This window comes from Somniosus microcephalus, chromosome 11 (assembly GCF_052327205.1).
Source record: "Somniosus microcephalus isolate GS21.2 chromosome 11, FLI_Smic_1.0, whole genome shotgun sequence".
Classification (NCBI taxonomy): Eukaryota; Metazoa; Chordata; class Chondrichthyes; order Squaliformes; family Somniosidae; genus Somniosus; species Somniosus microcephalus.
Window position 1 is genome coordinate 212,745,494 of NC_140997.1, and position 26,196 is coordinate 212,771,689.

At 44.0% G+C, this 26,196-nt stretch overlaps 1 protein-coding gene across 2 annotated transcripts in view; it reads left to right on the plus strand.

Annotated features, from left to right (window-relative positions):
* Nucleotides 1-22,447, plus strand: part of LOC147111200 (uncharacterized) — a 42,802-nt gene extending 20,355 nt beyond the window's left edge. Inside the window, exons 3-7 of one of the 2 annotated variants that reach the window (XR_015080061.1) lie at nt 556-941; nt 2,367-2,527; nt 4,293-4,425; nt 5,699-5,878; nt 21,362-21,449. Coding sequence is in view for 1 of the 2 variants with exons in the window: in XM_086001865.1 (XP_085857991.1) it covers nt 556-941; nt 2,367-2,527; nt 4,293-4,425; nt 21,362-21,544 (863 nt within the window). In the remaining variant the exon portion in view is untranslated. Of the gene's footprint in view, nt 1-555; nt 942-2,366; nt 2,528-4,292; nt 4,426-5,698; nt 5,879-21,361 lie in introns of both variants that reach the window. The other variant, XM_086001865.1, reaches the window with a different exon arrangement.
* Nucleotides 22,448-26,196: the final 3,749 nt, after the last annotated feature.

Sequence of the window (26,196 nt, forward strand, 5' to 3'; positions counted from 1 at the left end):
ACCTGCTTTTTGGGGTTTAGAGCTGTGGAAGATGTTGGTGCAAAAACAGTGAAACTGGTGTAAGTGACTGTAATCAATGTACAGTACTGCAATGCTATATATATTTACAGTCGCACAGTCAGAATAGGCAGCACGGAATGCATGAAAGCAATGGGGAAATGACAGGAGAGGTGGTTGGTGGCAATGGATAGATAGGAAAGAAGGTCGATGGTCAAGATCAGAAGAACAATAATTTTGATGGTGCAGTGGGAGCAGAAAGGGTTTCTGGCAGCGGGTGGGAAAGTAGACAGCGTTGTGTGATGGAGGGGGACAGCTGGTGAGCACTCGTGTTACTTTATTTATTCAGGGTAAGTTGAATATAGAAATAAATATAAATAGATGGCAACTAAAATTTAGAAGAACTGATGTTGTACTTTGCGTCCCTTCCTACGAACCATGGTATCTTTTACCTAGTGTAGGTGATGAAAGTGTTCCCTGGCTAAATTGGAGCCTGTATCAGTCGCACTGGGAATGTAATATAGGTTAAACTGATTTGAAATGTGAATTTTGTTTCAGGAAAGTGGGAATGGCTGAGCAATGTACCTTCTTTGAACCCACCCTGTGATGGCGCTGTGAGCTATTATTCGCAGTTCGGGAAGCTGCTGGATTTCACGGAGACTGCTGATGGTTGTCTCTTTAAAAAGATTTTCACTGACCACCTCCAGAAAATAGAGTGGACAGGTCCCCGCAATGAGCTTCTGTCTGTGACTGGTGAAGATGGGAAGGAGTACCATTGGATCTTGCCATCTTTCTTTGAGCTGATTGACTGTTTGTCATCACAAAACCGAGAATTTGCGATACTACTTCGAACCTTCGGCACAGATTTGTGCAAAACTTTGAAGACGATGCAGGTCACTCTGTCAGGTCAACATCCTCAGTTTCAACATCTTCAAATGAAACACGTAAGTGAAGTTCGAGGTTCCAGCAGTTAAATACATAAACGTAGAGAGTACACATCAAAGTAGAGTTCAATATAATATTTACACAGCAGCTAATCCCAACTCAAAAACTGACAACAATCCATTTATTGATAAATAAATGGGGGATACCATATTCATCCTGACATACTACACGTGTACAATAAATGAACATAAGAATTAGGAGCAGGATTAGGCCATACAGCCCCTCGAGCCTTCAATAAGACCATGGCTGATCTTCAATCTCAACTCCACTTTCCTGCCCAATCCCTATCTCCCTTGGTGCTCCTAGAGTCCAAAAATCTATCTCTCAGCCTTGAACATACTCAGCGATTCAGCATCCACAGCCCTTTGGGGTACAGAGTTCCAAAGATTCACAACCCTCTGAGTGAAGAAATTCCTCCTCATCTCAGTCTTAAATGGCCGACCCCTTATCCTGAGACTATGCCCCCTAGTTCTAGACACTCCAGCCAGGGGAAGCAACCTCTCGGTATCTAAATGAAACTTGTAATAAATGAAACTTGCAGCATAACACACAAGTAACAAAGTTGTAGCTTTGTTGCCTGTTTTGGGGTTTTCAAGTACACTACATGAGAACTGTACAAATTAAATCATGTATTTACTAGTGAATTGTATGAATGGAACTAGGCATTACATAGAGGAATGTATGCAGTTAGAGGGCATCAGAATTTATAAAATAGTGGTCCAATAAACAACAGTGCTTATACATAGAGAGTTCCAAATCTTAGCAGTGCCATCTGGGGAGAACTGATCAAAAACTAGATGCTTTACTACAAGGAGGGAGAGGAAGATACTGAAGCAATCAAGTCAACCCAGACTGCTGCCCTGCACCCCCTAGTAGTTGGGAAAGGCTCGCCATGGGTCCCCTACTTGTGCTTTCTGTGTAATGGAACTTGGAATGAATAATGAAAGAGAGTGGAAAACCTATTTAATGAATAACTGTGTTGCAAGATTAAAACTTGTGAATATGTGTGGGTGTGTCTAAACCCTGTATAACAATTGTAAATAACTTGGTTTGTTCCAAGCGAAAAGATAATTACTGCAGACGCTGGAAATCTGAAACAAAAACAGAAAATTTGAAAGAATGAAGACATTTGTGGAGACAACAGACAAGTTAACGTTTTTAACATGGACCCTTTTTTCGAAGAGGGGTCTGCACCCGAAACATTAACTTGTCTGTTCTCTCCACAGATGCTGACTGGCCCACTGTGTGTTACTAGCATTTTCTGTTTTTTGTTTTGCTTTGTTCCTCTTTGGTTTGTTAATTTGATGTGTAGAGGTACTATTAGATTTTTGTAAGACCCAGGTACACTGGATTCTTCCAGTCTCAAGTGAAAGGCTTTTGTAAAACCTTAACTAACAAATGTCATCCTTATTTTTTCCCTTTAGCTTCCATTGAGAACATCACCAGGCAAAATCCGTTGTAATAAAAAGGATGTTGTGTTGACCTTGGGATCGGAACGGATTTCTACACAATCGGGAGCTAAAGCTCTGTATCATTACTTCTCTTCATTAGAGGGAATTGTAGGTTTTCAGGATCATTTTGACTGGTGAGTTTTAGAAGTTAATTGTCCATTGTAGCTGTAGTAGAAAGATTACAATAGCATTTCCTTACAAAATCAAAACGACTGAAGTGCGAAATGGTAACTGTTACAAATTGTAGCTGCTGTAGATCTCTCCTCGGGTTCAGCGGCGTTGCTCCCATATCTCTGTGTTCACAAGCAGTGGGGAGGATCTATGCCATACATCCTTTGCCAAGCACCGGGGACCAACCAAAACAGTGGGGTCGATTTTAACTGTTCCCGCTGGGTGGGAAACAGGCGACAGTGGGTCAGCTGCCCATTTTACACCCGCCTCCATTTTCTTTTCCATTGAAGTTTCCAGTAAGGGAAAAGTGCTTTTGTTGTTTAATGTTCCAAAAAGTTAATTCTGTATATTGTAAATCTAGCATTTGCATTACAGGAAACTTTGTGATATCCGGCACCGACGGGACCGAGCTGTTGCCGATCTATCAAAACTGCCGGACGTACAAAGTTAATGTTGAAGCATACGGAGGTTTTCATCTCCGTATCTGACAACAAACACTGTTGCTTAGCAACAGCTTCTAAAGAGTCGGCTGCAGCTGCAAGCGTCTCTAGCTGAAGCTGTTGCTATAGCTACAGACCTTGCAGTGCTTGACTGGGGGGAAAAAAAAGCAACGAGAACTAAAAAAACTTATAGAAAACGGCTCCTGATTTTTGCCGTTAGATCGAGTATTCCGGACATATAACTTCCGGATAAACCAAAGTTTCCTGTAATATGGTTCATTAATTTGTTTACTGTTCAGCAAACCTGTCCAGTAGTTTACAGCTTAAGCCACTACCTGATGGGTAGAAGAATAAGCACTATCTAAAGATAAGAAAACCACATGGTGGCATGTGGTATGTTTACTAAAATACTGTGACGATGTTCTCTGTTCAGCCCCTGTGATTGCAACATTTACCTAGGTATTGGGCAAGTAAGGCACACTCTAGTACGTTGGGAGTGAGGACTTGCTTACAGAAATGGTCGGTGATGCTGAACCTGAAGAAAAGATCTAGTGTAAAAAGTCAAGCATAACTGAGGGAGTGCTGCACTGTTGCAGGTGCCATCTTTCAGATGAGATGTTAAACCCATCTGCTCTCTCAGGTGGACGTAAAAGATCCCATGGCACTATTTCGAAGAGGAGCAGGGGAGTTATCCCTGGTGTCCTGGCCAATATTTATCCCTCAACCAACATCACTAAAACAGATAATCTGGTCATTATCGCATTGCTGTTTGTGGGAGCTTGCTGTGTGCAAATTGGCTGCCGTGTTTCCTACATTACAACAGTGACTACACTTTAAAAATAAATGGCTGTAAAGCACGTTAGGACGTCCGGTGGTCATGAAAGGCACTATATAAATGCAAGTCTTTCTTTCTATGGTTTAAGTCAGTGGTGGAGGCCGTGTGTGGGGGATCATGACACCCTAACCCCTCAGGTCTTTGAGGTCGTCCAATATTGACCGCTAATAATTTATTTAACTTTAAAATTACTGATTTGAAAAATAAGTGATTTCTACAGTTCGCCATTCATAGCAAAATTGTAAATGCATGTATAACGAGCATGTTTACAGTTTTGCTGTTATTAGGAAACAGTGGAGATCCCTTCAAATAATTTCATACCAAACCTCCTAGTTGTACTGAGTTTCCATTTTGTTATTGTGCTTCGGCGGTAGTATAACCCGACTATCAGAAAATTGCTTCACTGATTTTTTTTAAAAATCAATGCTTTCATATGTTTCTCATTTTGTTCAGGTGGGCCCGGAATAGCTACTCAAACCAAGGTGGTAAACCATTTTGGATTGACCCTTCTGAAACTGGAATCCAGCATATCTTCATAGATGATAATATCCGCCTGAATGATGCTGATAGCATTGTTCATCCACAGGTACAACACTACTAGGGTATTGATTTACAATATATATTAATGATTGAATTCTACAGTTGACTGATATAGAATTCAATTCTGAAACCAAATGGTGACCACATAATTTGCTACTGTGCGTGACTTCGAATGTAGATTTCATTATGCTTTGCCCATCTGCTGTTAGCGCCGTCATTATCAATAATCTCTTCACCAGCTGTACTGCCTATTAGATTCAGTGACTCTCTTCTTGTAGCTGGGGTGGATCATTGGTTTTACTGCTTATTTCCTTCAGCGGTGTTCTCTGGAGCACTGCCCTAGACCTGGCCTGGCAACCCACCCCCACCAGCACCTGCGATCCAAGTTGTCGAGGCAGTGGGCCAAAAAATCTTGGCTGCCTAAAGCTCCCCTCTGCAACCGTTGGTATTTAGTGGCACACTATACCTTTGTTTCAGCTGGTGCTTCTGTTACTCTGGGATTCTCCACTGCTCCTGCTACCCAATGTTTCAGCACTGATCTAGCTCTATGCAGCATCTGTAATCTCCCTGCTGACCATGTCCTCCTCCAACAACTCCTTGTCATCCCCAGGCTCCTCCGGTTTTTCTCACCGACCCCAGATTCCACCAACCTTCCTCATTGCCCCCGGATTCCTACGACCTTCCTCACTGTCTTAACTTCTCTAGACCCTGTAACAACCACTGGATTGTTTACCTCCACCGCATCGACTACTGGACTGGCTAGCTCCACTCGTCAAATTCCCACTCTGACCTCCTTGCTATGCGTAGCCCTCTCCAACCGGTTGATGTTATTTTAGGGTTTTTGCGTCCCATGTATCAGCTATCGGCTCTTGTATCAGTCACCTCCCGGCATTGCTCCACATTCTTCTTCCATCTCTGACTGCTGTGTCCTGTTCTCTCCCCACTCCTCTCTTCTTTCACCAAGGATTCTTTCTCTTTTTGGATCACCCACTTCACCTGATTCTATTCGCCAGCTGACCATACCCTCTGGTGCCAACCCATCCCTGCCACTGATGGCAAAGCCAACAGCTGTCACGATCCGACTCTCTGGAACAGAACACCAACTCTTTCTCCACCTGTTTAAAAACCTTTCCAATCTTTTTAACTAAGCTTTCAGTCACCTCTCCTAACGACCAAACTAACATCCATTTCCCTTCATGCTCTATGAAACACCTTAAGACATTTTGCTTTGTTGGAAATACTATACAAATGCAAGTCGCTTGTTCATTGAGAGCCAAATTGTTGCACAGCAAAGCTCTAAGAATGTTCTGTTTACCCAGGGAAAATGGCTTTTGACATTTGAACATACAAACAGTGTGATCACTGCCAGCAACAACTCGCCGCTTCACCTCTGAACTGAACAGTATCAGAGGCACCAGCATTGGAAGGAGCCCTCACCAGCAGCAATATCATGACTGTCCAAATGGCCAGACCATTTTGCGATACCATCCTTGTTTTCAGTAAGCTGCAGAACATTTATGGTGAACTCTCTTGCTTTGAGTGTTAAGTATTTCATTGTTAACTTCACAAACTCAGATGCATCTCTTCCCCCCCACCCCCCCCCCCCCATAACCCATCCAGAATCAAAAGGTAAGGTGCCAATGTTTTCTGCAGTGAGAATTAATTCAGAAATCATTAAGACTATACACCTTCATCCTAAATTATCTCCTCATCCTCCTTTTAATGTGTTTCCTGTTCTCCACTTGTAATTTAATTACTTCTTGATTACAATATGCAAACTAAAGCTGTTTCTAGCCCCTATGTAGATGTAGTCCATCCTTATTCAGATATTTATGCGCAGACCATGCATATTTACCACTAATCCACTAGGGTACTTTATGCATTTTTGTTGTAATTTGACACCAATGGTACGATAAAGCATCTAATAGAAAGTGCAGTCAGATATTCATAATCCCTACTTTCATAGCCATGCTGATGGTTTTCTTTAACCAAAACAACCAAACTGTAACATAAAGACTCATTATTGTGTCAGAAGAGGAGCAGAAAATGTAAAAGAGGTGGAAATGTATTTTTCTTTTCATTGAGGACTTATGAACATGGAAAGCATGAAATTAGAAAAGGCACTTGGGCCATCAAGTCCTCTTTTTCCACAAACTCTTACAATCAAAGCTCTGCAATCCTATCACATCCAGTCGTGAATGGTGGTGGACAATTAAACAACTAACGGGAGGAGGAGGCTCCATCAACATCCCCATCCCCAATGATGGCGGAGCCCAGCACGCGAGTGCAAAAGACAAGGCTGAAGCGTTTGCAACCATCTTCAGCCAGAAGTGCCAAGTGGATGATCCATATCGGCCTCCTCCTGAGGTCCCCACCATCACAGAAACTAGTCTTCAGCCAATTCGATTCACTCCACGTGATATCAAGAAACGGCTGAGCGCACTGGATACAGCAAAGGCTATATGCCCCGACAACATCCCGGCTGTTGTGCTGAAAACCTGTGCTCCAGAACTAGCCAAGCTGTTCCAGTACAGCTACAACACTGGCATCTACCTGACAATGTGGAAAACTGTCCAAGTATGCCCTGTCCACAAAAAGCAGGACAAGTTCAATCTGGCCAATTATTGCCACATCAGTCTACTCTCAATCATCAGCAAAGTGATGGAAGGTGTCGTCGACAGTGCTATCAAGCAGCAATTACTCACCGTGGGGGGCACGGTGGCATAGTGGTTAGCACTGTTGCCTCACAGCGCCAGGGACCCGGGTTCAAATCTGGCCTCGGGCGACTGTCTGTGTGGAGTTTGCACATTCTCCCTGTGTCTGCGTGGGTTTCCTCCGGGTGCTCCGGTTTCCTCCCACAGTCCAAAGATGTGCAGGTTAGGTTGATTTGGCTATGATAAATTGACCCTTAGTGTTAGGGGATTAAATACGTGGGGTTACGGGGATAGGGTGGGATATGTGTCGGTGCAGGCTTGATGGGCCGAAATGGCCTCTATCTGCACTGTAGATTCTGTGATTCTGAACCTGCTCACCGATGCTCAGTTTGGGTTCTGCCGGACCAATCCGCTCCAGATCTCATTACAGCCTTGGTCCAAACATGGACAAAAGAACTGAATTCAAGAGGTGAGGTATCATGGACTGCATCCCACAGATTAAATTTCTTGAAGGGAGCTTGTATAAAATTTCTCCCTGATCAAAGATAATGGAGTGAAACACCAGAGAGTCTATCCTTCCTTATAACTACACGTTCAACCCTTGCTGAGTGCTTTCCCGAGATAACAGCCCGGATTTTCCTGTTGTCTGCTTTTCCGGCACTAATATGGTGAGGCAGGCTTTGCACCCATCCAATTCAGCTGTCACTGATCCTGGTGAATTTCCTGGAATTGGTCCAGTTTAAAATATTTTAGGTCACCTTGCAGGATTGCGGCCTGTGCTTGGGAGTTTCCCACTGAGGGAAGCTACTGGAATGGCCGCTGCTCCAGGCGTCCACCATCTGCACCTGCTTAAAGTGGCAAGCAGTTTCATGCAGCAAAAAATGTCTTCAATGAAGTGACAAAACCTACCGACGTAGATTTATCCTCCTGTCTCCATTTAAAAATTCGATTCCATTCCGCCTCTCCTAGCATGACTGGACACTTCTTATATGCAGACATTGTTAGCATTCATCTTTGCTAAGGCAGTAATGATAGAAAATGTGATATCTAATCTCGCTGTGTCATAGAATCATAGAATGGTTACAGCACGGAAGAAGGCCATTTGGCCCGTCGAGTCCGTGCCGGCTCTCTGCAAGCGCACTTCAGCTAGTCCCACTCCCCCGCCCATTCCCCGTAGCCCTGCAAATGTTTTTCTTTCAGGTGCTTATCCAACTCCCTTTTGAAAGCCACGATTGAATCTGCCTCCACCACCCCTTCAGGCAGTGCATTCCAGATCATAACCACTCACTGAGTAAAAAAAATAAGTTTTTTCTTACGTCGCCTTTGGTTCTTTTGCCAATCACCTTAAATCTGTGTCCTCTGGCTCTCGACCCTTCTGCCAATGAGAACAGTTTCCCTCTATGTACTCTGTCCAGACCCCTCATGATTTGGAACACCTCTATCAAATCTCCTCTGCTCTAATGAGAACAACTCCAGCTTCTCCCGTCTATCCATGAAGTCCCTCATCACACAGAATCACACACAGAAACCCCACAGTGCAGATAGAGGCCATTTCGGCCCATCGAGCCTGCACCGACACATATCCCACCCGATCCCCGTAACCCCTACACCAACACATATCCCACCCTATTCCCGTAACCCCATGTATTTAATCCCCCTAACACTCTTTTAATCCCTGGAATCATTCTCGTAATTCTTTTCTGCACCCTCTCTAAGGCCTTCACATCCTTCCCAGAATTGAACACAGTACTCCAGTTGAGGCCGAACCAGTGTTTTATACAGATTCTTCATAATTTCCACGCTCTATACCTCTATTCATGAAGCCCAGGATTCCGTAAGCATTTTTAACTGCTTTCTCAACATGCCCTGCCACCTTCAATGATTTGTACACATATACCCCCAGGTTTCTCTGTTCATGCACCACCTTCAGGATTGTACCATTTAGTTTATATGTCCTCTCCTCATTCTTTCTACCAAAATGTATCTCTTTGCACTTTTCTGCATTAAATTTCATCTGCTACATGTCCGCCCATTCCACCAGCCTGTCTATGTCCTCTTGAAGTCTATCACTATCCTCCTCACTGTTCACTATACTTCCAAGTTTTGTGTCGTTGCAAATTTTGAGATTGTGCCCTGTACACCCACATCCTAATCATTAATATATATCAAGAAAAGCAGTGGTCCTAGTACCGACCCCTGGGGAACACCACTGTATACCTTCCTCCAGTCCGAAAAACAACCGTTCACCACTACTCTGTTTCCTGTCACTTAGCCAATTCCGTATCCATGCTGCCACTGTCCCTTTTATTCCATGGGCTTCAACTTTGCTGGCATGCCTGTTATGTGGCTCTTTGTTAATTTTGTCCCTGATTATTGTTTCTAAAAGCTTCCCCACTACCGAGGTTAAATTGACTGGCCTATAGTTGCTGGGTTTATCTTTACACTTTTTTTGAACAAGGGTGTAACATTTGCAATTCCCCAGTCCTCTGGCACCACCCCTGTTTCTAAGTGGGATTGGAAGATTATGGCCAGTACCGCCGAGATTTCTTCCTTCACTTCCCTCAGCATCCTAGGATGCATCCCATCCGGTCCTGGTGACTTATCTACTTTAAGTACAGCCAGCCTTTCTAGTACCTCGGTCTTTATCAATTCTTATCCCATCCAGTATCTCATCTACCTCATCCTTCACTACATCTATGGCAGCATCCCCTTCCTTGGTGAAGATAGATGCAAAGTATTCATTTAGTACCTCAGCCATACCCTCTGCCTCCATGCATAGGTCTCCTTTTTGGTCCCTAATCGGCCCCACCCCTCCTCTTACTACCCGTTTACTATTTATATGCCTATAGAAGACAGTGGTTAGCAAAGCATATGGGATCTTGGGCTTCATAAATAGAGGTATTGAGTACAAAAGTAGAGAAGTTATGCTGAACTTTTATAAAGTGCTGGTTAGGCCACAACTGGAGTATTGCGTCCAGTTCTGGTCACCACACTTTAGGAAGGATGTGACGGCGCTTGAAAGGGTGCAGAGGAGATTTACCAGAATGGTTCCGGGGATGGGGGATCTTAGCTACAAGGATAGGTTGGAGAAGCTGGATTTGTTTTCATTAGAGCAAAGGAGGTTGAGGGGTGATTTGATAGAGGTGTGCAAGATTATGATGGGTTTGGATAGGCTAGATGGGGAAAGGCTGTTCCCACTAGTTGATGGTACAAGGGCTAGGGGACACAGATTTAAGGTTTTAGGCAAGAGATACAAGGGGGACGTGAGGAAAAACTTTTTTACGCAGCGAGTGGTGAGGACCTGGAACTTGCTGCAGACGGAAGTGGTAGAAGCGGAGACACTCAATGTTTCCAAGGGGAGACTGGATAGGCACTTGAGGGAAATAAACTTGCAGGGCTACGGGGATAGAACGGGGGAATGGGACTGACTGGATTGCTCTACAGAGAGCCGGCACGGACTTGATGGGCCGAATGGCCTCCTTCTGTGCTGTTATGACTCTCTGACTTTTAGATTACCTTTTATGTTAGCTGCCATTCTATTCTCATACCCTCTCTTTGCCCCTCTTATTTTCTTTTTCACTTCTCCTCTGAACTTTCTATATTTAACCTGATTCTCAGACGTATTCTCAACCTGACATCTGTCATACGTGCTCTTTTTCTGCTCCATCTTGCTCTCTATCTCTTTCGTCAACCAGGGAGCTCTTACTTTAGTTGCCCTACCTTTCCCCCTGGTGGGGATGTACCTCGACTGTACCTGAACTATTTCCTCTTTAAAGGCAGCCCATTGTTCCACTACAGTTTTGCCTGCCAATCTTTGATTCCAGTTTACCTGGGCCAGATCTGTTCTGATCCCACTGAAATGAGCATAATTAGAATATAGGCAGATATTTCTGGGAGCCAGTGTAACAAGTCCCTGCCTAATTTTCAGCACGCCACCCCCCACTCATTACTGCTATTAAAGTGACAGTCATCCTGCAGAATATCCTACCTGACTGTTCCATGGTTCCAACAGCATAGGAACCATTGTGTTCCCTGATGATTGATCAACCAACTTGACTCCAGATACTCTGCAAGTCTGTGCCACGTAGATGGGCAAACAGCAGGAAGCTTTGTGCTGGTTATCTACGCAGTTTTAGTTGGTTAAATACAGCAGCACGTACACGCTTGGGGAAGGGTCTCCCTGAAGCTCTGGCTCTTGCCAGCCTGCATCTACAGTATCTGGGTAAAGGTAACTAGGATGTGTTTCTACAGATGGAGAGTGTGCACTCCATATCAGACATACAGAAATTCTAATTTTCTGGACTTCTCAATGGCTTTGTTGGGAGAATGTTAAGCATGCTCATAGTTTTTGTACATGTCTGACACTTGGCTGACCAAAACAAGTTCTATTTGACCATCTGTTTATGCTTAAACCTATAACCTTCAATCTCATTACTATCCAGATATTTATCCACTTTTTTTTGGAGGGGTTAATTAACAGAGCATTAATTCGTTTTTTGACTGGAGTCTATGATTTAATAATCAATTTATTGTCATTGTTAGTGCACAAGTGCAGTACAACGAAATGTAGGCTTGCGGCTCCCGAGAGTGTACATTTTGATTAAGACATTTAACATTCAACATTCATTTGGCTTGTAATACATAAACATAATAAAGTGCATTGACAGATGTGCAGGCTTTAGAGTTTATTTGTAGCGTTCAGTTGGATGACAGCCCTGGGAAAGAAGCTGTTCCTAAATCTGGTCGTTCGGGTGCGAATGCATCTGTAGTGTCTCCCAGATAGCAGGGGGGCGAACAAACTGTGGCTGGGGTGGGTAGGGTCTTTGATGATGGTCAGTGACCTCCGTAAACAGTGTTTCTGGTAGATGTTCTCTATGGTCGGTCTGTTGAAGGGGGGGGTAGGGTAATTCTTCTAATCCCTTGTCTGGTCTGGGGCTTGTTGACTTTGTACCTGTGTCCTCTAGTACTGCACTCAACATTATCCAAATGAAATAATTTTCTTGCATCTACATTACTCATGCTTCTCAACATCTTAACTGCTATTTTATCCCTGCTCATCATACTTTCTCTAATGAGTTCTTCTGTTCACCACTTAGCACCCTGGATCCTAAAATCATCCTTGTTGCTGTTTGCTGACAGGTTTTGGTGTCCTTTTCAAAATAGAAGGCACTAAACTAGAAAATAATATTCAAAAAGTGGCCTTAACAAATGATATGTAAGGGTTACGGTAGTCTGTTTTACCTTGTACTGAAATGGCCTTAGCTTCTAATGTTTGCTTTGACTTATTGATAATAGCTTCACACTGGCCATGCTTTTGGTGAATAGTCAATAATAATGGACATTTGTGTCTAATGGAGTTTGACTTTTGTGAGTGTTCTTTCTGTTACATATCCTTTATGATCTGAAACTTGCACGTTCAAAACTCTGCTATGCTAAGTTAGCATAGCCCAAGTGCCCAGTCACAGTAAATTGGTTACTAGAATTTATGTCAGGTACCCATTGCATCTTGTATCAATCCAGAAGGTGGAAAATATCAAAACCTAGACCTGTTTTGTACAGGCTAAACTACTGATTGAATTTATTTACAATTACACGATTTAGAGAACCAAATGTACAGACAAAATACTATACTATGTAACACAAGTGGTAATTTAGAATATGTGCATCTGGGCTGAGAGTTTGAGGTGGTTGTTTGCCCAGTTCCTCCAAGCAAACTTTAGAAATGAAACAGTATCTTGTTGTAATGGATGTAGTTTGATGCATTTGACTATATTCATCAATGCCAGAACTAAAAACGAGCAGACAGCCCTGGGACCTTCATCTAACTAATGATGTTCCCTTTTCTACTCTTTGATATAGAGACAGACTCTTTCAAGATTGCCTTCAGCAGCTAACTTTAATGAGCTTGCAAACTCTTGAAACAAGACCCTGCAGAACTGTGCTAGTTACTGGCTCTGGCTCCCCCTCCTCACCAGAGTTTTTTACGATTCACCATCACCAGCTTCTTTCGCTTATCAAAGCAGTTGTTAATCCAAGTCAATAATTTCCCGTGAGCCTTAACTTTAAATGCCTCACATGGGAAGCTTTATCAAAAGCCTATGAAAATCAAAGCAAATGATGACATTAAGTTGGCCCTGTGCTCCACACTGTGACACATGTGTCACTCTTCACCTCTAAACCCTGGTCCATTTAAGTGTCATGTTGAGAGAGTAGCTGCCTCATGACAATTTTTTTTTTTAGAATTTTATATATAGTCTGATTTTAATTTGTTAAAATATATTGTGAATTTAAAGATACTACAATAATATTTTATATATATATATGTGTGTGTCTCTCTGTCTCTCTCTCTCTCTCTGTCTCTCTCTCTCTCTCTGTCTCTCTCTCTCTGTCTCTCTCTCTCTCTCTCTCTCTCTCTGTCCGGCTATACAATCAAAAGTTATAGAGCGTACCTACACATATGTTATATCAAAAGAAAGCTTATCATTAGGGGACTCTCGTAGGCATATTTACTTTTTCATCACACAAAAATTGTTAGGACAATATACAAAAATGGTTCAAAAATCCTACCTGTCATTAGCGTTGACTGACTTGCTGCTTGACCAATCCTACAGTTCACTCACCTGATGGTTGACCAATCAGTGCGTCACGGGCGGGTCCTAATCCTCCAGTCTCCCTAAACTTCGCCGCCATTTTTTCCATCCCCACAGGGACAGCAGCACCAAAACAAACCCCCACATTCCGGTTCCCGCTCCCGCCCCGCCGGAGCGGCAGGTAAGTTGGGCTCACTCGGGCCGTGCCTCGCAACCGCTCGGCCCGACACACAACGGTCGGGGCAGCGGCCAGCCGTCATCCGCGGGGGAGCTCAGCTCGGGTCCGTCTCGGCCCGACAGCCCGGCCGCACCTCAACCGCTAGGCCCCGCACGGCCGCTATCACAACGGCACTGGGCCTCAGGCACTAGGCAGGGAGAGGGGAGGGAGGGAGAGGACAGCACAGGGAGACGAGGAGAGGGACAGAGAGGGGGGACACACAGGGGCACGGAGACCGCGCGGCCCAAAATTACCCTGGCAACGCCAGGCTCCCCTGATATATATATGCGTGTGTATATATCTATATCTGTAAGAGAGGTGTAACAAAGTGGGAAAAGTGATGCCGTGAATATGATTGTTCTGCAATAATATGGACGTCCACCCCCACCCTAATTGGTTTTATTTGTGTTTCACTTATTATGCACTAATCCATTATAGCTGGGTTGAACTGCATGTGGAAGATGTGAGCTTGAGAGAATTACAGTAAGTGTTGCCAGTGGTATTGCATAGTAATACGTTTGATACCACTGCACACCAGATGATTTCAGCAGATGAGCTTTAATACAAATCTACTATTTAATAACAGTATTGCATTGTATGCTTATCTATTTTTTGATGTATGAAAGTCTTGTGTTCAAAGTACGCCGGTCACACTTTGCTGTATATACAAAACAGAACAAGTAAATGCAGTCATTTCATGTTGAGGTCTTTTTGATCTGAAGGCAGAAATTTACGAGCAGCTACAACGGCCCTCTAATTGACCTTAGGACATTGCATCAGCTGCAATTTCCAGGATTTGCCTATTTAAACAGTTCATGAACAATGGCCTGAAAGGGACAGGCCAGGTTAAACAACTCCGTTTTAGCAGCTAAGCATCACAATTGTGTTCAAGTCTACCTCTGCAGGAAATGTGCATAGGACCCAGCAACAGAGTCCGACTCTGTAAAGTCTGTGGGTTGTGCAGTTAATAAATACACAGACTTCAGAAGTAACAAACAAAACAGGTCTTTACTATTCGAAGGTCCGGGCGAATCTGCCCCAGCAATCCTGCTACAACACTTATATACTGGTGTGGTCACTATCGGTATTACAGTATACAGAAGCCAAACAAATAGTGCCACACCTAAAGTAGTTCCCTTAAAGGTGAACGGTTACATTCAATAGTTCCCTTAAAGATAGACGGGTACATACACTACAATCCTCCCTTTTTAGCTTATTACTTACAGAGTCCCCGTTAAACATACATATCTTCAACTTCCTATAAAACAAATTACAGATATAATCTCGGTGGAGTCAATGTCATATAAAACAATTTACAAATATAATCTCGGTGGAAACAGTTCACAGGTTCAGTCTCTGCGGAAACAGTTCATAGATTCAGTCTCTGATCTTGACTCGTTCCGAACAACATTTCTTTGGTGTAGCCGGATTACCTGGCTAGCGTGACTCCTCCATAGCCTTTTTCTTGACGTAACAGCTTGAACCTTCGTCCTGTTGAACCAGCAGTGCGGACTTTTACAACCAACTGGCTGTCTTGACATTTTCCAGTTTTTCAACTAATTTAGCTCCTTTCGTAATGTCCCGCCTGGAATGGTAGAAGTGCTAATATTTTAGACAGTTATTATCTTCTGCTTCTTCTTTTTCTTTTCTGCCTTTTTGAAACTCTCGGAGCTCCTTTCTCGGCTGCCAGCTGTAGCGCCACCAACTCTCTATGTTCCTTAGACCTTAAGTGCTTCCTCTGGATTTCAGCACTTTGAGAGTTCTCATCACAAGCTGGGCAGACCACATCCTCGTAATATTCAGTGTCACTCAACAGGTCATGGTAATATTCGGGTTCGTCCTGAGTTAGGTCAGCTGACGGTGGTTCCTTCCCTAAACATCTTTCTTGAAAAGCCTTCTTCATGCATTCATATTCATCCCGCTCTTCCTGGGTTATCTGCCATTCCTTCACGGCGGACCTCATTTGTGAGTTCAATACCTTCCTTTCCATCGGTAATTGCGTTATCAGGCTATTTAACCCTTCTACTGAAGTAACGGTTTCCACGTTCTTCTGTTCACCTTGACGTGATTCAACGTACTTTTGGCATCCTTGTAAAATTTGTGTTGCCACCTCGGCTATCTCCGTGACCTTTGAGAGCTCCGAACTCGTTCCCCCTGAAGATTGAAGCTCGTGTTCAGATTGTTCCCCTTGCAGAGTCTTGTCCTTCAGCATATGAAGGAGTTGGCTGACCGTTAACTCTTCCCTGGGAACACGGTGGATCAGAGTCTTCTCCATTTCCTCCACCTCTTTCTCCAATACTTCCACCTTACGTTCCTCTTGAACTTTGGCTTTCAGCGCTCGGAAAAGTTGCGCCCTGATGCACTCTAGTTCATGTTCAGGGACCATTCTTACAGTGTCCTGTTCTTCCACTGAAAGGATTCCCAGTTGAATCTGTTCTTCAAGTTGTTGAACCTCGGTCATTGCCGCCTCATATTTGTCTTGGGTGTCCTTCAATGTTTTTATAAGTTCTTGGACATCCTGTCTTTCATGCTCTGCCATGAATTTCACCTCTAATTTCTCATCTATGGATGGAGCTCCTACCGATGAGTCTGTCTTGGCCTTGAGCTCATCAAGAATTTCCTGCAGCCTTTGGACTTCTTGCTCATGTTCAACCTTTAGTTGTTCATATGCTTCTACTGAAACTAGCTTTTCGGAGGCTGCCGAGTTAACCCCCTCCAGAATTGTAGCCTGGGCCTGTTCATACTGTTCTTTCAACTTCTCACACTCTGCTTGTAAGGAGTCGTAGAGAAGAACTGGAATAAAATCCTGGCTCCCTGAAGATTCCTCTTCCTTTGGTTCATTCTGTAAATATTCTAGTTCCTGAACAGCATCAGGGGAATGTGATTGGTATTTGACCACGATGGCTCTATGGTCGCTCTCTGCTTGAGCTAGCTGTCTCTGTAGTCTTTCCAGGTTCTCCCATTCGGTGTCCCAGAACCTTTCCATATTTTTCATCTCTTGTACGAGACGGTCACTCAACTGTTCCAATTGTTGTCGTACTTTGACATAAGTTTGCGTCCGAGCTCGGTGTTCTTCCATCATGGATGAATCCTTTGCTTGAACAGGCTCAGAATTCTCTGTCAACCTGGAGTTCTGCTCTGCAGCTTTATTCTTCTTGGTACCATAAGTCCTACTGCATGTCTTCGTTTTCTTTCCCATCGTCGGCAAGTCCCTTTTAGCCTTGTCTTCCATATTCGACTTGGTCTTATCATCATCCATTTCAGAATCTGAGCTAATAGCTTGCACCGAGTCCTCCCTCATTATGGCTTTTAGGTAATGCCATTCCATGTCTATTTTCTTAATCCACTCCCGTCCTAGAAGTGGTGGTCCTCCCTCAGGTAATACGTACAAGTTCATTCTTGGGTGTTCTTTACCCCTATCTCTCACCTTGACTCTTATTTTCCCCACGGGGTATACGTTATGCCCCGTGTATGTCTGTAATACGAACTTGGTATTTCTTAAAGGTATGTGAGAGAATAGCCGGTGGTAGTCCCTTCGGTTGATGACTGATAGAGCTGATCCAGTGTCCAGCTCCATTCTTACTTGGACTCCAGCTATTTTTAGTATGACCCAGATGGCCTGTAGATCCGTTTCTTTACCCACATTGTGGATTCTCAGCCTACCCAGCTTCCTGGTTGTTTGGGTCTGAGTCTGAATTCTGTTCGTCTGAACTCTTCTCAGCCACCTTGTGTACCTTGTTGTACTTTTCTTGTGGTGGCTTCCTTTGATTATTGGTCTTTTTCCCGGACCGGCATACCTTCGCGATGTGACCCAGTTTGCCACATTTCCTACACTCTTGGTTCTTAAACCAGCATTGATTCTGGTCATGCGTTGTCTTCCCACAACGGTAGCATTTTGTTGTGCTTGAAGTAATTTGGTCCACCCCGAGTGCCGCCGCCTTTAGTTGCATTTCCGCCGTTCCTTTCGCTGCGGCTTCGTGCGATGCAGCTATAAGGACAGCCCTGTCCAGTGTGAGGTCGTTCTTTTCCAGTAGTCGCTTCTGCGTCCCTTCTTTGGACAATCCGCATACGAACTTGTCCCGCGGCGCTTCTGTCAGATTCCCTCCGAACTGGCAGTATTTCGCTAGCCTACGCAGTTCGACCAAGTATTCCGCATTGCTTTCGTCTTTCTTCTGCGTTCTTGCGTAGAATTTGAATCGTTCAGCCAGCATCAGCGGTGTGGGGTTCAAGTGGTCCTTCAGCACAGCCACAATCTCTTCGAAGGTCTGATCCGCTGGTTTATTTGGTGCTATTAGATGCTTCAAGAGCCCGTATGTTTTTGCCCCCATCGAGTTTAGCAATGTTATCGCCTTGTTGTCTTCCTCTATTTTGTTGGCTTCGCAATAGATCTCTATGCGTTCCACGTACGTGGCCCAGTCTTCTATTTCAGAATTAAAGTCGTTAATATTCCCTCGCTTAGGCATTTTTCTTCCCTTGGGAGCAGCACCAGTATTTCTTTAAGTATTCTTATTTATTTGTTTGTTTCTAAGATGGCGGTTTTCCCGCGAAATCGGCGGTTTCCCGCTCTTTCCTTCTCTCCCCGCCCACTTCAATGGCGGTATGTCAATCAAGATGGCGGTTTTCCCGCGAAAATGGCGGTTTCCCGCTCTTCCTTTCTCGCCCCGCCCACTTCAATGGCGGTTTCCCGCTTCTGGCGTCTTCTCCGCCTAATGGCGGCTTCCCGCGTTTCTTCCCGGTGGAAGGGGTACGCTTCCCCCACAGCGGACAGGTTCAGCCGCTGGCTGGCTTCCGCACAGCTCCCCTTACTCGGCTATGTCTTTTCCTCCCGCCCGCACGGCTCTACCGGCGCTGGGTACACCCCGTTAACGGAGGACAGTTCAGCCGCTGGACTGGCTCTCGCGCAGTCTCTCTCTCCATACCCGGCTCTGTCGCTCTCTCACCCGCACGTTCGGTGCTACCGGCCCTGGGTACCCCGTTGGTGGAGAACAGTTCAGCCGCTGGACTGGCTCTCGCGCAGTCTCTCACCCCGTTTTCGGCTGTGTCTCTCACCCACTCCCGCACGTTTGGTTTTGCCGGCTCTGAGTACCCCGTTGGTGGAGAACAGCTCAGCCGCTGGACTGGCTCCTCGCAGTCTCTCTCTCCGCACCCGGCTCTCACCCGCACGGTTCCCGTTCGCCTCCCCAGCCCTCTCGCAGACTGGTGTTTCCCTCCCCGGCTGCGGCTGGGTTTCTCCTCCCGCGCCTACTCGCAGGCTCAGCGCTTCGTGGCTGCGGTCGCTGCCCGGATTTTTCCCACCGATCATGGTCCGGCTGTCACCCGACGCCGTTGGACCCGACTTTTGGCCGGCACAGCTCCCCCTCGACCGAGGTCGAGTGCTCTGCCCTTATCCTCCGGATATTCTCTACACCTTCCCCTACTCACAGTCTCTTCGGCCGCCTTGTTCCCTGCTGATCGGCTCACTCCACACCGTGGTAGAAGGGTAGTCAGTGCCTGTTGCAGACGGAAGCTTTTGTTGCTAAAGTCTTCCACCTTTCTCCTGCTGCAGCCTCGTGTTTTCTTCCAGCAGCACGACGAGGGCGGTTGCCTCTCTTCGACGCTCTTCTTGCTTTGGTAATCTTGCTGCAGGGTACGATCGGACTCGTCGCCACTGTAAAGTCTGTGGGTTGTGCAGTTAATAAATACACAGACTTCAGAAGTAACAAACAAAACAGGTCCTTACTATTCGAAGGTCCGGGCGAATCTGCCCCAGCAATCCTGCTACAACACTTATATACTGGTGTGGTCACTATCGGTATTACAGTATACAGAAGCCAAACAAATAGTGCCACACCTAAAGTAGTTCCCTTAAAGGTGAACGGTTACATTCAATAGTTCCCTTAAAGATAGACGGGTACATACACTACAATCTCCCTCTTTTAACTACAGAGAAAACCCTTGCAGACACATAAACCTCTCTGTTTTGGCCGATAAGCTCTGCTAAGCCAGCCATTCTCACTCTTAAATGAACAGGAAAGCCATTTCTGATTTTGGGCATTGATGGCTGATTGCTGTCCATGTGGTGAACAAAGACACCACTTTCAGTAATGCTAACGAGGCATAATTGGTGTGAGCTTGGGAATCTCTTTCACTCACGCAGATGAAATACATCGAAAGTAAGCCATGCTCTTTGGTGGGGGGAATCTCGATCCCTACAGTTATACAATAAATGCCGCAGCTAATGCTTGTCTCACATGAAGACTTGGAGAGATTGGTAGAAGTTATCACTGAATGGAGAGGCTGCCTAAAGCTAATTTATTTTTGAACCTGTCATTCACAGATTAACACCAAGATATTCTGGGGCAAATTAATAGCAAACGCTCCATGCAAGAATCTGATTGCTTGGAGTGAAATGAAAGAATGACTGAAATTGACAAAGTAATATCTCTGCAGGGTTTTAAATTGATGTGCTATCGATCACTGCCAACAGAATTGTTGCATCGTCAATAGCTTGCTTGACAGTGTGCTGTGTACCAGCATTCCCACAGAAGATTCTCCCGGGGATAGTGTTTCTGTATAGTGAAGAGAATGTCTCGTCAATGAATTAATTCCAGGTATTCCAAAAGCAAAATACTGCAGATGCTGGAAATCTGAAATAAAAACAGAAAATGCTGGAAATACTCAGCAGGTCAGGCAGCATCTGTGGAGAGAGAAACAGAGTTAACGTTTCAGGCCGATGACCCTTTGTCAGAACTGGAAAAAGCTGGAGATGGAACAGGTTTTTAAGCAAGTGTAGGGGTAGGGAAAGGGGAGGGGAGGAAAGAACAAAAGGGAAGGTCTGTGATGGGATGGAAGGCAGGAGAGATTAAGAGACAAAAGGGATGATGGTGCAAGGCAAAAGGAGATGGTAATGGGACAAGTTAAGAAACAAAAGATGACTCTAGATGAAGTGGCAATGGCAGAATGATCGACAGCTGCCATGTGAGAGAGGAAAAAATGAAAAAAAAAGATTGGGGCCGAGGTTATGGTCTGAAGTTGTTGAACTTGATGTTGAGTCCAGAAGGCTGTAACGTGCCTAATCGAAAGATGAGGTGCTGTTCCTTGAGCTTACGTTGAGCTTCACTGGAACAGTGCAAGAGGCTGAGGACGGAGAGGTCCGAGTGGGGGTGGAGCGGAGAATTAAAGTGACAGGTGACCAAAAGCTCGGGGTCACCCTTATGGACTGAATGGAGGTGTTCCACAAAGTGGTCACCCAATCTGTGTTTGGTCTCCCCAATGTAGAGGAGACCACATCGTGAGCAGCGACTACAGTATACTAAATTGCAATAAGTACAAGTAAATCGCTGTTTCACCTGAATTCCAGGTATTCCTCTACATATGTGAAATACCACACTACTGGCATGTGTTATCTTGAGATTTTCAAAATTATGAATGAATTACTGTACCTCACTCATTGATATTGGTCATTTATTGTGATTTACATCTACAGTAACTACAGCTATAGCATAATTTTCAAATCAACGATTGCTTTTTTTTTTAAACCAGGTATTTGTGGGGGATGGTACTGGAACCAGGACTGTCCCAACCTCCGAGCTGTATGACATTTGTCTGGTTCAGACAGACCTCCTCGCAGCCATCAGTGACCGGTGTTACTTCATCAGGTGTGTGCAGCAGTGTGAAGAGAATTACAGAAACTACACAGCACTTTCACAACTGAAGATATCCTAGCACATTAACAACCTCAGATAGCTGATAAACTCAGGGCATGTATTTGAAAATGAGACGGGATAATAAAATTATACATAAATCTGTTAATTATTAGGGACCAAAGTGAAAGTTGAGATAAATTGGTTGAGTTGTCGTAAGTCGTTCTAATCGCAATGATGCATTGCTCTGGAAAAAGATCTAACAATTTATGGTTACTGTGGAAATTAGTTTTCAGTTTTACCATCTGCATGCACACACAGGTTAACAAATGTGATTAAATTGAATTCTATGCCATAAATGTTCCTAAAATATATTTATAAAATTGTATTTATTCTGTTGGCAAATGCACTGTGTGGAATTATTACCTTTAGTAGAGTAATGCAATAGGGGTGTATAGTGTTAATATGAATATTTAACCATTACTGAGTTGAATAGACAGTCTTTCCATGAGATTCCACAACAAAGGTGAATAGCAGTTGCCCCTATTTCCATGCTGAATAAAACAAGCACTCCATGTTTTACAATAACTGCTATAACAGTATTTTATCCCTTATCCTGCTAGCTAAATGTAGACCATCGTGGCTATACAACAAATACTGTTAACCCCTACAGTTCTGAATAATCAGTGACTCATTGAGTTCAAGAACACAGTTATGAGTGGTGCTTTAATCCTTGCCCTGCTAAATGCATAGCAATTCCATCTTGCTACACAAGTACTGAGAATACTGCTCATCCTCCACGAAGGCTTAAATAGATTGTAAATCAGCAATTCAGTGATGAGCACATATTCTGTTGAATTATTCATGTTTAAAAAAAAAAGTAGGTCCTGTAACTGGACAGTTCTGGTAACTTGTATGAGATGACTTTCCTGGTCCAAGCCTTTTCCAAGTCTGTTACAATAAAAGTAGAGTTTGTGTAACGGGTCATTTGTCTTTCATTCTTTTGGGGGGGGGGGGGAAATGGTACATCTCGCTGTTGGAGGTAATACTGAAGTGATGATCTTTTCTGTGCTTTGTGCCTGCCTCCATTTTAATTTTATAATTAAATTTATTCCTAGGCTATACCTGAAAAAAGTTTACTTTGGTTGTTACTAACTAATCAAAATTTATACTTTCCTGTGAACTCCAGTTAAATCTATTTGTTGATTGTCCAATTGAACACCAGAGGGCACAACTAAACTGCCCGACCCTAAAGAACAGACTACTTTTAATATATGTAGAACAATTTACTCAGCACACGGACTGCAGCAGTTCATGGCGGCGGCTCACCACCACCTTCCCGAGGGCAATTAGGGATGGGCAATAAATGCTGGCCTTGCCAGCAGCATCCACATCCCGTAAATGATTGTTTTAAAAATCCAGACTCCATCTATAAATGCTTTAAATAATTTTCACCTAGGCTGTATTAGGTTGCTCAAGGGGTTGGCCATTTAGGATTGAGATGAGGAGAAATTTCAGCTCAAATCAATTTCAATGAATTTTTAAACCCAGTAACTACAGGCCAGTCAATTTGACCGCGGTAGTGGGGACGCTTTGCTCAAGCTGAACAAGCAGCTCCATGATGAATGAACGCATTTACAAACAATTGAAACAGGAATAAGAAAGAAAAACAACTATTCAAATGACAAAAGAAGCAAATTCTGAGAGGTGCTTAGGAATTTGTTAATAACAACTTGCGACCTTAACATAGTAAACCGCCCCAAGGCGGTTAAGAAAAAATCAAGTTAAGATGATAAGTGCAAAAAGGATCCAAGAGATGAATGAGAATAGCGAAAGATGGTAAACATATAACCATTGCATTTATATAGCGTAATCTGTAAATATTTTATAAAACCCTTGAGTTTATAAGGCTCACACACCCACCCCACTCCATTGAAAGCGATGGGTAACACCTGCTATTCTTCCACCCCCCCCCCCCCCCCCGAAAGATTGCCTGTTTTTCTTGTTCCAGAGGTGATGATGTAATCTCGCTGTTGCTGCAATAAACACAGCTAAAAGAAATACCATTTCTTCCATCTAACCAGAGCGCGGCTATGGGCAAATCACTAGTGCTACTGATCTTTAACTGCCATCACAGTGAAAGAGCAGTTAGGCAGGAAGTTACAATTCTAAAAGATAAAAGTGGAGCAAAAACAGGTAAATATTTTCTGGAAAGTATTCACCAGAGGATAGAACTAACTTGCTAATTTTTGTAGTACAGCCGGTATCCTAGAGAGTTTTGAAGTCTGAAGGAGAGATATTTGATAAGTTAAAGCGACTTAATACTAACAAGTCCTCTGAACCAGATAATGCACAAAGTGAGCCATTGGAAATTCATCCAGATAATTGACAATCCAGAGGTGGATAATTCCATTTTTCATCAGTAAATAAAAAATGTAGGCAGCCAGGATTCAGTATGGAGGCAAGATAGGAACAGGAATAGGCCATTCAGCCCCTCGAGTCTGTTCTGCTATTCAATGAGATCATGACTGATGTGTATCTTTACTCCATTTACCCGCCTTGGTTCCATATCCCTTAATACTCTTGCCTAACAAAACAGTATCAATTTCAGTTTTGAAATTTCCAATTGACCTAGCCTCCACAGCTTTTTGAGGGAGCGAGTTCCAGATTTTCCACTATCCTTTGTGTGAAGAAGTGCTTCTGGATAGCACCCCTGAATGGTCTAGCTCTAATTTTAAAGTTATGCCCCTTTGTTCTGGACTCCTCCACCAGAGGAAATAGTTTCTCCCTATTTACCCTATCAAATGCTTTAATCATCTTAACACCTCCCTTGCATCACCCCTTCATCTTCTATGCTCAAGGCAATACAAGCCCAGTCTATGCAACCTTTCCTCATATTGTAACCCTTTTAGTCCCGGTACCATTCTGGGGAATCTGCGCTGCACCCCCGCCAAGGCCAATATATCCTTTCTGAGGTGCAGTGCCCAGACCTGAGGCAGGACTCCCGATGTGGTCTAACCAGAGCTTTATACAACTATAGCATAACTTCCACCCTTTGTATTCCAGCACCCTCGAGATGAAGGCTAACATTCCTTTAGCCTTTGAAATTATTTTTTGTACCCGTCCACTAGTTTGCAGTGATTTCTATACATGGACCCCTAAATATCTCTGCGCCTCCACAGTTCCTAGCTTCTCGCCATTTAGAAAATACTCCGATCTATCTTTCTTGGGTCCATAGTGGATGACCTTGCATTTCCCCACATTGAACTCCAGTTGCCAGTTTTGCTCAATCACTTAATCTATCAATGTCCCTTTGAAACTTACTGCTTCCCATCTACACTGCATACTATGCCACCTAGCTTGGTGTCTTTAGCAAACTTGGATAGTTCCTTCATCGAAGTCATTTTAAAATATAGTGAGAAGCTGAGACCCTGTACAGACCTCTGGGGGAACACCACTAGTCCCATCTTGCCAATCGGAGTACGTGCCCATTATCCCTATTTTCTGTCTTCTACCTTCTAACCAATTCTCTACTCCTGCCAAAAGGTTGCCTCCAATTCTATGTGCTTCCATTTTCCCTAACAGTCTCTTGTGTTTGTAAAACCTTTTCCTGTCCGGTACCCATACCTTAATCAGTAGGAAGATCTGTCGTAATCCACTTATTTTGATCTAGCCTCCTGTGATCATTTCTTTGTGTTATGTTGTTCATCCTGTTACAATAAAAGAGAGCACCTATTGGTACCATTCCCTTTTTGCTTTCACAGATTTTGCTTTATTTTAATAGAAATTTACGGCACAGGAGGCCAATTGGCACATTCTCTGGGCCGGGCGCAAAAGAGCTATCCAGCCTGATCCCACTTTCTAGCTCTTGGTCCGTAGCCCTGTAGGTTACCGCACTTCAAGAGCATATCCAAGTACTTTTTAAATGTGATGAGGGTCTCTACCTCTACCACCCTTTCAAGCAGTGAGCTCCAGACCCCCACCACACTCCTTTTACCAATTACTTTGAATTTAAGTCGCCTGGTTATTGCCCCCTCTGCTATGGGGAATGGGTCCTTCCTGTCCACTCTATCTAGGCCCCTCCTAATTTTATACACCTCAATTAAGTCTCCCCTCAGCCTCCTCTGTTCCAAAGAAAACAACCCCAGCCTATCCAATCTTTCTGCATAGCTAAAATTCTCCAGTCTTGGCAACATCCTCGTAAATCTCCTCTGCACCCTCTCTAGTGCAATCATATCTTTCCTGTAATGTGGTGACCAGAACTCTATGCAGTACTCTAGCTGTGGCCTAACTAGTGTTTTCTGCAGTTCCAGCCTAACCTCCCTGCTCTTATATTCTATGCCTCGGCTAATAAAGGAAAGTATCCTATTTGCCTTCGTAACCACCTTATCTACCTGTCCTGCTATCTTCAGGGATCTGTGGACATGCACTCTAATGTCCCTCTGTTCCTCTACACTTCTCAGTGTCCTACCATTTATTGTGCATTCCCTTGCCTGTTAGCCCTCTCCAAATGCATTACCTCACACTTCTCTGAATTGAATTCCATTTACCACTTATCTGCCCACCTGACCAGTCCATTGATATCTTCCTGCAGTCTACAGCTTTCTTCCTCACTATCAACCACACTGCCAATTTTTGTATCATCTCCAAACTTCCTAATCATGCCCCCTACATTGAAGTCGAAATCATTGATAAGTACCACAAAAAGCAAAGAACCTAGTACTGAGCCCTGCG